Source organism: Chanodichthys erythropterus, chromosome 22 (genome assembly GCF_024489055.1).
Source record: "Chanodichthys erythropterus isolate Z2021 chromosome 22, ASM2448905v1, whole genome shotgun sequence".
NCBI classification, from domain to species: Eukaryota; Metazoa; Chordata; class Actinopteri; order Cypriniformes; family Xenocyprididae; genus Chanodichthys; species Chanodichthys erythropterus.
The window spans coordinates 16,814,953-16,828,931 of record NC_090242.1 but is presented as its reverse complement, the minus strand read 5'-3'; the positions used below and the strand labels follow the sequence as shown (position 1 = coordinate 16,828,931).

The window sequence follows — 13,979 nt, the reverse complement described above, 5'->3', positions numbered from 1 at the left end:
AACTTAGGAGCCCTTCACAATGTGCAACTTTTCCATTGTTTGTATGACCGTTGAGCTCACGTCTTGCATCTCGCACATGACATGGCATTCTAAAGACAACGCTTAAGTTAAAATCAGTTCAACTTTTGAAAAAACGCATCTCGAGACCTTTGCTTTTTTCCCCATTCCACTGCCCGCGTCAACGCGTTCTGTGTGAATGGCCCCTTAGACAACATTAAAGGGTTAGTTCACCCAAAAATGAAAATAATGTCATTTATTACTCACCCTCATGTGAACCTTCATTCATCTTCGGAACACAAATTAAGATATTTTTGATGAAATCCTCAGGCTCAGTGAGGCCTCTATTGCCAGCAATGTCACTGAACCTCTCAAGAACCAGAGAGCTACTAAAGACATATTTAAAACAGTTCATGTGACTACAGTGGTTCTACCTTAATATTATAAAGCGACGAGAATACTTTTTTTACGGCAAAAAATAAACAAAATAACGACTTTTCAATGATATCTAGTGATTGGCGATTTCTAAACACTGCTTCGAAGCTTTACAAATCTTTTGTTTTAAATCAGTGGGTCAGATCGCGTAAATGAAGCCTCGTTTACCGAAATCATGTGACTTTGGCGCTCCAAACCACTGATTCGAGCCATTGGATTTCATAAAAAATATCTTAATTTGTGTTCCGAAGATGCATGAAGGTCTTACGGTTGTAGAACGACATGAGGGTGAGTAATTAATGACATTATTTTCATTTTTGAAACTAGGGTGAACTAACCCTTTAACTGTCAACAATAATTTCCAAGAAAATACATCATATAAATAATACATAAAGTGCTGGGTAGGAAATTATTATATGTAATCTGGATCAGATTCCAAAAATTATATTATTAATAATATAAACAATTATATTACATTTTAAAATACTCATAATCAGACTACAGTTACATTTACATTTACAGTATTTGTGTTTTATTCTGAAAAAATTGAAACATTTTCTTAAATAATTAAAGGATTAGTTAACTTTCAAATGAAAATTAGCCCAAGCTTTACTCACCCTCAAGCCATCCTAGGTGTATATGTCTCTCTTCTTTCTGATGAAAACAATCAGAGAAATATTAATAAATATCCTGACGCATCCAAGCTTTATAATGGCAGTGAATGGGGGTCACTAGTATGAGCTGAAGAAAGTGCTTCCATCCACATCGATCCATCATAAATATGTGCTCCACATGGCTCCGGGGGGTTAATAAAGGCCTTCTGAAGTGAAATGATTTGTTTGTAAATATACATATTTAAACAAGTTAAGAAGTCAAATATTGAGCTTCTGCTGGACCGCCTTCCATACTCAAGTTATGAATAAAGTGTAAACTGGCGTCATGTCACTTACACTTTTTCCGTAAGATAAATAGAGAAAGCATAGGACGTAGCGTAAGCTTTATGAACTGCAAGAGTTTTACTCTTACACTTTCTTCGTACATCGAATACGGAAGGCGGTCACATATTTATGATGGATCGATGTGGATTGAAGCACTTTCTTCAGCTCATACTAGTGACCCCTATTCACTGCCATTATAAAGCTCGGATGCATCAGGATACTTATCAATATAGCTCCGATTGTTTTCATCAGAAAGAGGAGAGACATATACACCTAGGATGGCTTGAGGGTGAGTAAAGCTTTGGGCTAATTTTCATTTGAAAGTTAACTAATCCTTTAAATGCAATTTTTTTTTTTTTTTCATTTTAATTAATTACTACTTTAATTATTATTAATAAATAATTATTACATAATTAATTATTACTTTTTCATCAACTTAAGAATTTCCTGCAGTTCCTTCACCAAAACTCAGACGTAATGTAATGTTTAATGCGCTTAATAATGTTGATGACAACGATACAAGATTATTCTATTCAAACCTATGTGATAACATTTAGTCAGATTATATTACCTAAAATGTGTAAGGTAATAGATTGTTACTAACTGCAGTTTTCATTTGTGTTCAGTAATGGACTATAATTTGTAAGTAATGTATCCATCCATGCCTGTTTTTAAACCCTTGTCTTTAAATATTTTTTATGAACATATAAAAAACATACTATAATAAATGAATATCTTTGCCTGTCTAGATCAGGTGCATCAGAAGGTTAATCAGTTAATGTTTCTATAACATTTATGTTTGTCTCTAAACAACTGTATTTTGTCCTCAGGCTTTGCCGTATGTGTGTCTCCTCATTGCAATGCTCTTCTTCATTTACGCCATTATCGGGATGCAGGTGAGATCCAGAGGACTTCAAAAGCCTCTGTTGCTCTCTCATAAACATTACCCTTCATACAACCTTTCCATCTGAGCCTGTTACACCATGGATTCATCACCAGAGCTGCTGCGTGCATTTTGCTTCACATTTAACAGCTTCAACATGATAAACAGAGTATTGACCTTTTCGGTAATCTTTTTAAAAAGCAAAGCGATATATGTTTAACCATAAGCGTTTTGCAAGGGCAGGTGGTGTTTTTCCATATGAAAGATACTTTATGAAAAAGAGGCCATTGTTCCAGTCTAACAAACTGATCTCATCTTTAAGTTTGATTGCTCATTTAAGGACGCACAGGCAATCTCCCAGATTGTGTTGGAAATGATGGCGTCTGCCATCTAGTAGATTAGGACTGCATTGTAAATCAATCCTAATTGTATCCTGTAAGACTTGGAAAATAACATCATCAGTAAGCCATGTAATCAGCTGTACGCTTGGAACTCCTGCCGCCAACTGTTTGTTCACTTCATCATTCAGCATAAAACGTGGTTTTGAACCAGTTTTTGCAACCTTTCTGATATTTTTATAGGAGGATTTGGATTATAAGCTTATTAGATCCATGGTTCAATTTCAAGCTTTATTTACACCATGTGACATTCTGTTGATTACCACAGACAATTTCACACCCTTCATTCTGTAAAACTGTGTTTACCTTGTAATTAAAATATGTGGGGCAAGAGCTTGTGTTTTAAATCATAAATGTGAAGCTTATATTTTTGTTAAATTAAACTAAATCTTTTTGTTACTGCACTTACACTACTGTTCAAAAGGCTTTTTTTTTTTTTTTTTATAAATTCAACAAGGATGCTTTAAATTGATTAAAATTGACAGTAACAATATGTGTAATGTTACAAAATATTTGTATTTCAAGAAAAAAATATTAAGCTGTACAACAGTAGTGGCTGCTGAAAATTCAGTTTTGCCATCACAGGAATACATTACATTTTAAAATATATTAAAAAGAAACCAGTTATTTTAAATTTTAAGATTATTTCACAATATTCCTGTTTTACCAGAATGTTTTAAACAGTAGTGTCCATTAATACTTGAACATAAATGTGTTATTTTAGTTGCACCAGGTGTGTGAATGTCTGATTATGTGTTACCAATGTATTTCCTGTGTAAATACTCCCTCTGTGGTATCCATATTGTGCAAAAGTTACAGGGTTTACTGACTTAACATGGTCATGAAAAGACATAACTTGGCCCAAAATGCTTCAGACAAGTCAATTGTTTTAGGAATAATATAAAGTATACTCTTAGCAGTGGGTTTGATATGCATTCTTGGTGGCAGAAATGTGTATAAATATATTACTTTTATTATATACTGTGCATATGCCACCCGAAAAGATGATCCATCCTTGGTCACTGGATGAACTTTCATAATATATGCGGCTGACGGATTATTGTGATTTGTTTTACTGTCTGTCAGTGCATTACAACTTTGTAGATTTGAGTGAGTCAGTGTGTTTATTTACGTGCCTGCTGTCTGACATAAAGCCATAAAATTCAGAAACATGAGTCACAGTTTGTGCAATATGTGTATATGGCATTGTGAATACTGCAGATGCTTACTGTAACATACCCTCCAGGCAGTCTGAATTATTGAGACAGTCCCTGCAGGTATTTTCATAAAGCTCCAATAGGAAAGTGCACACATCGTGCAATGTTTTTCTCGGCCCATCTCAACCAAAAATGCTTGCATTGTCTGTAATTCATCCAAAATTAGAATGCTGATGTGCTTTTCTCTCTGTGTCAGGTGTTTGGTAACATCAAGTTGAATGAAGAGTCAGCCATCAATCATCACAATAACTTCCAAACCTTTTTTCAGGCCCTCATGTTGTTGTTCAGGTAAAGCCATTGTTTAATCTCTGTTCAACTCTTTACTTCATACTGTTGCAATTTAGCACAAGCGAAGCCAAAGATTCTGACTTTAGCTGTTTGTGTACATGTATTTTACAGGAGTGCTACAGGGGAAGGTTGGCACGAGATCATGCTGGCTTGTCTGAGCGAAAGGCCATGTGACGACGAATCTGGCTACAGTGGAAAAGAGTGCGGCAGTGATTTCGCTTACTTCTACTTTGTCTCTTTCATCTTTCTTTGTTCTTTCCTGGTTAGTGGAGCACATCTCACATTCAAACAGATACACTTAAAATGACAATGCTGCCATTGTTTCAAACCTTTATGACTTTCTTTGTTAGTTATAGCAGGATGTCTAAGCTTCTCTTTTAAAAACAATGAAAGTAAATGGTGACAATGGCTGTCAAGTGAGGTTTTCAGCAGATAATGACATAATTCTTAATACAAAGGTACTTTAAGGCTTCAGAGCACTTGAAATATGTTGTTATGTTGACCAGTTAAATTATGCTTTTGAGGTTCTTGTTTGGAACTTGACAACCCCTGGTCCCTATCCACCTTCATTGTATAAAAAAGAGCAGCTGAGACATTTTGCTAAACTTCTCCTTTAGTGTTCCACAGGGAAATAATGTCATAAGTTTGGAATGACATTTTATTTTTGGTTAAACTATCCCTTTCAGCAGTCATGCATGCTCTTACTTGGACACAACATCCTAAGTACAGAAGTTGAAGATGTCTACCAAGTGCCCAAAAATGGATCTAAATATGAACTAGTCTGTTAACGGCCTGTTCATTCAATACTGTCATTCCAAAGTTTGGGGTCAGTGAAGTTACAGTAAAGACTTTTCAATTTTAAAATAAATGATATTCTTTTTTTAACTTTCCATTCATCAAAAATCCTGGAAAAAAATGATCACAATTTCCATAAAAATATTAAGCAGCACAACTGTTTTCAACAGTCATAATTAGAAGAAATGTTTTTTAAGCACCAAATCAGCATATTAGATTGATTACTGAATTGCTGCTGAAAATTCAGTTTTGCCATCACCAAAATTACATTTTAAAATGTATTAAATTTGAATGTTTTTTAAATTGTAACAATATTTAACAATATTACTTTTACTGTATTTTTGATTAAATAAATGCAGCCTTGCTGAGCATAAGAGAATTCTTTCAAAAACATTTAAAAATCTAACCGACCCCAAACTTTTGATAGGTGTAGAGTATATGTACAAACAAAATAGTATGCAAAACAAAAAATTGCGTAGAGTACGCTGGCTTTAATCAGTGAAAACTTCCTTTAAGTCTAGCCAATAAGATCCCACTTGTAACATCAAAAAAAAAAAAAATCTGTTATTGTATTTTACATAATTCTGATTGAGATTTCTCCTTTTATATTTAATAATCCTTCCTACAACCATCAGATGCTGAATCTCTTTGTTGCTGTCATCATGGATAACTTTGAGTACCTGACACGTGACGCTTCTATTCTCGGGCCTCATCACCTCGACGAGTTCATCCGGGTCTGGGCTGAGTACGACCCTGCCGCCTGGTGCGTATCTCTCCTCCACTGTGTCACCTCAGTTAGTGCCTCTTTAAAAGAATGTGACAGCTCAAGACTAAGTGATTGAAAGATGCCGGCTTAAGAGAGTACGCCACCGGCACTGTGTCTGATTTACTCATGGCCTTAAGTCACAAGAATCGCATTTTACTGTGTGACCATGGCTAACATCAAATCCTCAAGCTTTGTCTATGCTGAGGAATGCAAATCTTTGCACGCCATCCACTTTTAGTCTATCTTGAGCAGAACGGATTTGAATCCTATCCTCTCTGTCAGTGTAATCCATTCTAACTTGAAAAGGGGCCGTTTACACGACACCGTTTTCAACTAAAAATGGGAAACTTTTTATGCGTTTTGACAATGGTGCTTTGGGGGCCTGAAAACGCAAACTTACACAAACGGGATTCAAAGTGCAAGTTTTTGAAAACTATATTGTTATTGTCTCTGTGTAAACTACAAAAATGTGAATTTTTGAAAAAAAAAAAAAAACAGTGACGTCATGTGCATGTGTATTGTGTTCATGCATCGCCATCTACTGGCCTGCATGCATAATACAACATTTTTAGTTTTTTTCGTGGATCTGTATGAACAGGGTTCGTTTTGACAATGTTTTTGTCTGTGTGTAAAAAACGCAAAGGAAAAACTTTACGGTTTTTAGTACATCATTGTCGTGTAAACACGCCCTCAATAAGCATGAATATTTTGAATACATATATACACGGAATATGGAAAAAATGTATTAAAATCTGTCTTTTTAACCCTTATCTGTTTTTTTCAGCGGAAGGATACGCTATATGGATATGTACAATTTGTTGCGTGTAATCTCACCCCCCCTTGGCTTAGGAAAGAAGTGCCCTAATAGGGTGGCATACAAGGTTTGAAAACCTACACGCCTTCCCTCTAGAGGGCGGTGCTGTAAAATCGAATGCCCATGAAATGCCTGATGTCTGATTGGATTATACTCCCCCTCTTCCCTTACTAATTTTAATATGGGTAACCATGGTAACCAGGAAACAAAGCCAAATGCTAAATCCCTCACCCCAAACTAATCCCATATGTTCACAATGCACATTTCTGTCTGGTTGTTGTAAATACTGATGTACTAGAGCAGCTTTTATTTGCTCTGTTAATATAGTGCTTAAAATTAGGCCAAATATTAGCTTTGTTCCTGAGTATCTGATTGGTTAGCCGTGGTTGCATCCTAGCATGCAAGGACAGAAGCTCCAGACTGCAGCCCCTCAGGCCAAACCCATCATGCCATGTTCTTCATCCCTGGATCACCGGCAGCCTGAAAAGCAGGCATGATCCATCCGTCCTTCTGAGACAAGATGGTATCAGATACCCTTGACCTTCCTTCAGAATCCTTAATAACAATGCTTTTTTTTTTTTTTTTCATTTCCCTTTCTTTCTCTCATTCACATCACATTTCCATCATGTTCTCCACTACTCTCCTTTTCTTGTCTGTGTGACCTTTGAACTCTGGGTGTCGCCCCTGTGAAGTGGACGCATGTCCTACCTCGATATGTACGAGATGCTTCGCCACATGTCCCCTCCACTAGGTTTGGGAAAGAAATGTCCTCCACGAATCGCCTACAAGGTAGATCCCGTCCCCCTGACCTTTCCTTGGCTCCTCCTCTGTCCTCTCATTGGCTGATGTGGCTGTCAGTCAGTGTTCTTACTGTGGAAGTGATTTTTCGTGTGTGTTTCATGTTGTGCTTTTTTTTTTATGTGTCTTTTGATCTCACTGATGTTCTCAAAATGCTAGATTTAAACTGAAATGATAGTTCTGTTACAAAACTTTGTGAATACTAGTAAGTCTCTAATGCTCACTAAGTTTTTTTAGAAGGCAGAATACTAGTAAGCAGCGTTTGTGCCTTGAAGATGCACTTAAAATGCTGTCCTGATAGGCAGCTCAATAGATTTTGAAACCAAACAAATGTAGGCAGTTGAATAAATATACAGCAAGCACTGAATTTCCTATGGCATCTGCAGCTGTACTAAAATTGTTCCATCATGTAAGAGAAAGTAAAGAATAGTGCGGAAAAAAAAAGAGAAAATCTGAATATCGAAACTGAATCTCAAACGTCACTGGTACAGGGCTGCCTGTTTTGGTCGCAGCCCGTTCTGCCACTTTGAGAGCTGCCTCCGAGTCAATAAGTTTACACACCCTGTTCCAGCTGTCTGAATGGGTAACGTTCAAGAGACACGCGTCCGTGGCTGTCTGCTGAGCTACTCTCTGAGGCCACACAGTGTGTGTGAGTGTAGGCTTGAGGATGCGACGTTCTCCAGCGAGCTCTAAATAGAACAAGCCCCCACTCCCCCCACATCAGAGCACTGAATCAACAGGGAGGAAAGAGCAAAAGCTTGCTGTAGATGTGTGCTCAGTGGAGCGTCCTTTCCTCCTTTCTCTTTTTTTATTGGTAGTTGTTGTGGAAACATGTCTTCACTGGCCTACGCTCTCTAATGAAGGAAGAGTGTTGTCCCTGTGCATGATTTTACGCTCTTATACACTACACCACAGAAACAGATCCATTCTCAGTTTATTTTGCATCTGTTTTCTTTTCACCTCTATTTTCAATTACCGCTGAGTGTGTTAATGTGTGAAGCGTTTGCTCTGACTTCATCTTGAGTGATGTGTTTGTGTGGTGGGTGCTGCTGTGGCTCTTGGTTTTGATTGGTCAGCATGCTATCTTTTCTCGCTGTCTGATCATCATCCTCTCTGAAGGTCATCGCTGACTCTATGAAAACACCTCATGTTTCAGTGCACATTAACAAATGTATTTGCATTCTCGATGTGGACAGTAGTCATAGCTGTCCGCATACAGACTGGCAGTATTTAATAACAAGACCTCATACACAAAAGACTAAAGTAGTTTGATTCTTACAAATTCTGTCAAGAACAAATTCATTCCGGGTTCAGACTACACTGTATTTTTGTCAGTTACGATAGTCACTGTGTCAGATTATACGATTTCGACTCCTGAAATCTTGTCGTGGACAAGAAACATGTCAGACTATACGTTGCTACCCGACCATTCATCGCTTGCCGTCTTTAACAATGTGTGTGCTGTCATTGAGAAGGCGGGACCATCGACTGACAGAAGGTGCATGAGCGTAAACAAACAATGGCTAGCAGTATACGAAAAAATTAAACATGCTAGTCTTTCTGTTGTGACGTCATGAAGCATCGCAGATGCAGCATCAGTTGCTGTCCACTATGACACACTACATAAGCTGAATCGATCGAATCTTGCATGCCGACGCCCATTGACATTTACGAATCCCCACAGCACCTTACATCAAGCAGATCATGGCAAAATCGTGTAGTCTGAACCAGGCATCAGGTCATGTTTTACCCCAAAATCAAAAAAAAAAATAATAATAATAATGTTTTGAGAAGGTGAAGCACATTGGGTCTTTATTTAGATGACAATTAAGCACAAACACATTCCTTTATTATATATTACAAAAATGATATTTACATTTTAAAGTTTTGATACATTTTGTTACTGTTTGTTGTTTCATGTTTAATTCCATTTTCTGATTTTAATTTAAAAATAAATTGTATTGGCAGGATGAGTTATTGAGTATATTGTTCTGCAAAAAAAGTCTTAATGAAAAAAAAATAATTTTATTTATTTATTTGTTTATTTAATTATTGCTTTAGATTTGGGGTGAAATATGTATTCCATGTGAAAAATGGAATACTATATCATTACATGCAGACATATACATTGATGTTAGTGTGTTTATATGAAAAAAATGAGGATGACTATCAAAAATCAGCTGATTCTGAAATCTTAAAGGATTAGTTCACTTTAAAATGAAAATTACCCCAAGCTTTACTCACCCTCAAGCCATCCTAGGTGTATATGACTTTCTTCTTTCTGATGAACACAATCTGAGTTATATTAATAAATATCCTTACGCATCCAAGCTTTATAATGGCAGTGAACGGGATCAACAAATATGAAGCTCAAGAAAGTGCATCCATCCATCATAAACGTATTCCACACGGCCCCAGGAGGGTTAATAAAGGCCTTCTGAAGTATTTATTTATTTAAGTATATTTAAAAATTTATAAAGTAAAATATCTGGCTTCCGCCAGTCCGTCTTCCGTATTCAACTTACGAAGAAAGTGTAAAACTCTCGCAGTTCAAAACACTACGTCCTACAGCTTCCCTATTCAAATGAAGAAAAAAGCTTAACTGACGCGATGTCAGTTACGCTTTTTCCCTAATTTGAGTACGGAAGGCGGTGTGGCAGAAGCTAGATATTTTACTTGTTAAATATGGATATTTTTCTTCACAAACGCATCGCTTTGCTTCAGAAGGCCTTTATTAACCCCCTGGAGCCGTGTGGAGTACGTTTATGATGGATGGATGCACTTTCTTCAGCTTTATACTCCTTGATCCGAAGTGGTAGGCCACATAAAATCACAGAGCTGGGTTAGCTCATGCTGAGGTGCACAGTGCGCAGAAGTCGCCAACTTTCTGCAGAATCAATAGCTACAGACCTCTAAACTTCATGTGGCCTTCAGATTAGCTCAAGAACAGTGCGTAGAGAGCTTCATGGAATGGTTTCCATGGCCGAGCAGCTGCATCCAAACCTTACTTCACGAAGTGCAATGCAAAGCGTCGGATGCAGTGGTGTAAAGCACACCGCCACTGGACTCTAGAGCAGTGGAGACGTGTTTTCTGGAGTGATGAATCGTGCTTCTCTGTCTGGCAATCCGATGGATGAGTCTGGGTTTGGCAGTTGCCAGGAGGACGGTACTTGCCTGACTGCATTGTGCCAAGTGTAAATTTTGGTGGAGGGGGATTATGGTGTGGGTTGTTTTTCTGAGGTTGGGATTGGCCCCTTAGTTCCAGTGAAAGGAACTTAATGCTTCAGCATACCAAGAAATTTTGGACAATTTCAAGCTCTTTCAAGTTTGGGGATGGCCCCTTCCTGTTCCAGCATGACTGCGCATCAGTGCACAAAGCAAGGTCCATAAAGACATGGATGAGCGAGTTTGGTGTGGAGGAACTTGACTGGCCTCCACAGTGTCCTGACCTCAACCCGATAGAACACCTTTGGGATGAATTATAGCGGAGACTGTGAGCCAGGCTTTCTCACCAACATCACTGCCTGACCTCACAAATGCGTTTCTAGAAGAATGGTCAAAAATTCCCATAAACACACTCCTAAACCTTGTGGAAAGCCTTCCCAGAAGAGTTGAGGCTGTTATAGCTGCAAAGGGCAGGCCAACTCCATATTAAACCCTACGGATTAAGAATGGGATGTCATTAAAATTGATGTGCACGTAAAGGCAGGCGTCCCAAAACTTTTGGCAATATAGTGTATCTCTGATTGTGTTCATCAGAAACAAGAAAGTCATATACACCTAGGATGGCTTGAGGGTGAGTAAAGCTTGGAGTAATTTTCATTTTAAAGTGAACTAATCCTTTAACAGAGATTTTGAAAACACCCAGTTTTTTTTTTTTTCTCTCTTCTGATTTTGAAGTCCAAATACTGTTAAAGGTGACCAGTTGCAAAGTAGAATTGAAGTAATGGTCAAAAATCTTTGTGCACCGTTTTTGTCTAAATCTGATTAAAAAAAATTGAAAGTGTTAATGTGATATTACACATCGTCAGGTTATTATGCATAATCAGTGTAAAGTCGTGCATGTAACCACACATACTGAGAAACCTGTAAACCTCCACAGCTTTACTGTCTGCTAGCAGGAGAAATGCAACAAAACATCTTCCATCTCCAACATCACTCATCCTCCCCACAGCATCTGCATGAAATACAAACACTCTCTCTCCTTCTCATCATTTTGATGTCCTGATGAGACCATTTGTGTGCTGAGATGAGTGTTCGGAAATGACAATTGACGAAAGAGAAATTACATAGCCCGAGTCGTCACTCTCCCTCAGCATTCAAACTCCTCCTGGCATTTGTTACGGTCATTTCCGTATCCCACAGTCATGTTTAATATTAATCACATGCTCTCTGTGTCTGTGACTCCACAGCGGTTGGTGAGGATGAACATGCCCATAGCTGAAGACAACACTGTTCACTTTACCTCCACTTTAATGGCTCTCATCCGGACCGCCCTGGAGATTAAACTGGCATCAGGTGATTGTCCGGCAGGGCCAGAGCACAGAGTCACTTCAATATGTCAAAAGCTCCTTTAACTGTCCATCTGCTTCAGCAGACTTTTCACCAGTCACTGCTTTGTTTCATCAGCCTTAATTAATTTAAAAACGTTACAACTTAATTGAATGATGCTTTCTGCTCTGACTTTGACTTTTATTCAATCTTTTACTTGGTGCAAAATATGATTAAAGAATAAGATAACATCCATTAACAGCTCAACAAAAGAAATCTCACTGGGAATATTAAAGTCTGCAGGAATTATTAATTTTGATTCTTTTAACATTATTGCGACTTGCTTTCTTGCTGTTTTTCCAGGAGTTCTGGCTCAGCGCCTTTGTGATGCTGAGTTAAGGAAGGAAATAAATAAAATTTGGCCTAGCTTATCTTCAAAAACAGTGGACTTGCTGGTGACACCTCATAAACGTAAGCCCTCCATTTAAAAAAAAATGTCATTATAAAATGACTATTTCTGTTTAAAAAGCAATTAACATTTATATGGATTCTTAATTAAATGGTTATGGGAGTTTGAGTTTTCAATTTGAAATGATATTAATGCCGTTTTCCACCTGAGTGATTCAGTCTGGTTTTGCTTGTGGCATCTCTGAGTTTTTGCTGCCACCTAGTGGACATCAGTTTTCCTTCTGCACTAATGTCCATATGATACCTCATGTCCTTTTCACTCTCTCTTAGATAATGAATTGACTGTAGGGAAGGTCTATGCTGCTCTGATGATTTTCGACTACTATAAGCAGAACCGAGCCAAGAGACTCCAACAGCAGCAGGCTGCACCAGGCACACAGGTAGAGCATCTTCATGAGGGATCTGCTAAAAACTGAATATACTGCTACAGTTTTAGTCTCACATAGCCAGACCTTCAGACTGATGGCAGAAACCGGCGTGTAAAACTCTTGGATATATTTAATTTCGTCTTCCTTGAGGGGGGTTGGCATCACCCCGGCTTTGTTTCCAGGCCGTTAAAGAAATCCTGCTGAATTCAACCAATTAGATGGTGACCTTCAGAATTATAATTAATATTAGAAATAGTATGTTAGATGTAGGGATCCAGAGGATGGAAAATTTTCTGTAAATTTCCAGAAACTTTCCAAAAATCCTGGAAAGTTTCCGGAAATTTACCCGGATATTTTCTGCCCCTTTGCATCCCTTGTTAGATGTAAATTAAAGCCATACTTTATTATCAATTCAATTATTAGTAACAAAGTTTCTCAAAGAGTCATTAATAATTGATTAATGTGGTCCTCGTTAAACTCATCTTTGTGTATATTGTGTCTTCTCCTCAGAGTAAAGTCGGAGTTCTCTTCAGACCAATGCTTCCTCTCACACACTTGCACGATCAGGAGCCAATGCTGCCACAAGTCCTACCTGCTTCTCAATTAGAGACCACACCACAGCCAGAGGCCCCGCCCACCTCCTTTCACCTGACCAATGGGGATGCAGTGTGAGTGTTCTACCATTCTGGTCTTCAAATACTTTCCTTTGAGAATGTGTTTTGTGTTTATTATTTTTGAATGTATCTTTTTTGTGTAATTTTGTGTGTCAAAGACAAAGCCAGAGCAGTGGCATGAAAAAGTTTCCCTCAGGAGGCATACCTCAGGAAGCTGCACAGGAAGCGAACAGAAGGCCTCTCCAACGTGGCCAATCGGAAGACGTGCCAAACACATACAGATCTCAGGTGATTTATTGCAAAATAGTCAGTCTTATGTAAGTTAGGTGTCGGACATTTATAGCCATTTACTGCACTTGTCAGTTAAACTATATTTTTTGTGGCTTTCTTTAAATTGAATGTGTAAAAACTGCCACATCCACCAGCAACAATTCCACACACAATGTTTGTACCATTAGTAACTGCTGTAACTTCTTTTCACTGTTCAGTTCTTTGTTACAAAGAAGTGTGCTTAACTGCATTGACTTTACACTAGTAGTATACTTCAAATCTATTATATATTGTAGTGTATATTATAAGTATAGTATAGTTTGTAAGTATAGTATACAAGTATATATTTAAAAAAATGCACTTGTAGATAATATACTGTAATATTACTGAAACAAAGGCCACTTAAGTGTACTTATAGAGTACACTTTCATGACTTTGT

At 37.8% G+C, this 13,979-nt stretch overlaps 1 protein-coding gene across 1 annotated transcript in view; it reads left to right on the top strand.

Annotated features, from left to right (window-relative positions):
* The window catches only part of cacna1bb (calcium channel, voltage-dependent, N type, alpha 1B subunit, b), a 194,733-nt gene that overhangs the window by 170,628 nt on the left and 10,126 nt on the right, over positions 1-13,979 (top strand). Inside the window, exons 37-46 of the mRNA XM_067376885.1 lie at positions 2,201-2,266; positions 4,065-4,156; positions 4,268-4,418; positions 5,587-5,714; positions 7,224-7,320; positions 11,742-11,847; positions 12,184-12,291; positions 12,559-12,668; positions 13,167-13,324; positions 13,429-13,558. Coding sequence (XP_067232986.1) covers positions 2,201-2,266; positions 4,065-4,156; positions 4,268-4,418; positions 5,587-5,714; positions 7,224-7,320; positions 11,742-11,847; positions 12,184-12,291; positions 12,559-12,668; positions 13,167-13,324; positions 13,429-13,558 — 1,146 coding nt within the window. The remainder of the gene's footprint in view (positions 1-2,200; positions 2,267-4,064; positions 4,157-4,267; positions 4,419-5,586; positions 5,715-7,223; positions 7,321-11,741; positions 11,848-12,183; positions 12,292-12,558; positions 12,669-13,166; positions 13,325-13,428; positions 13,559-13,979) is intronic.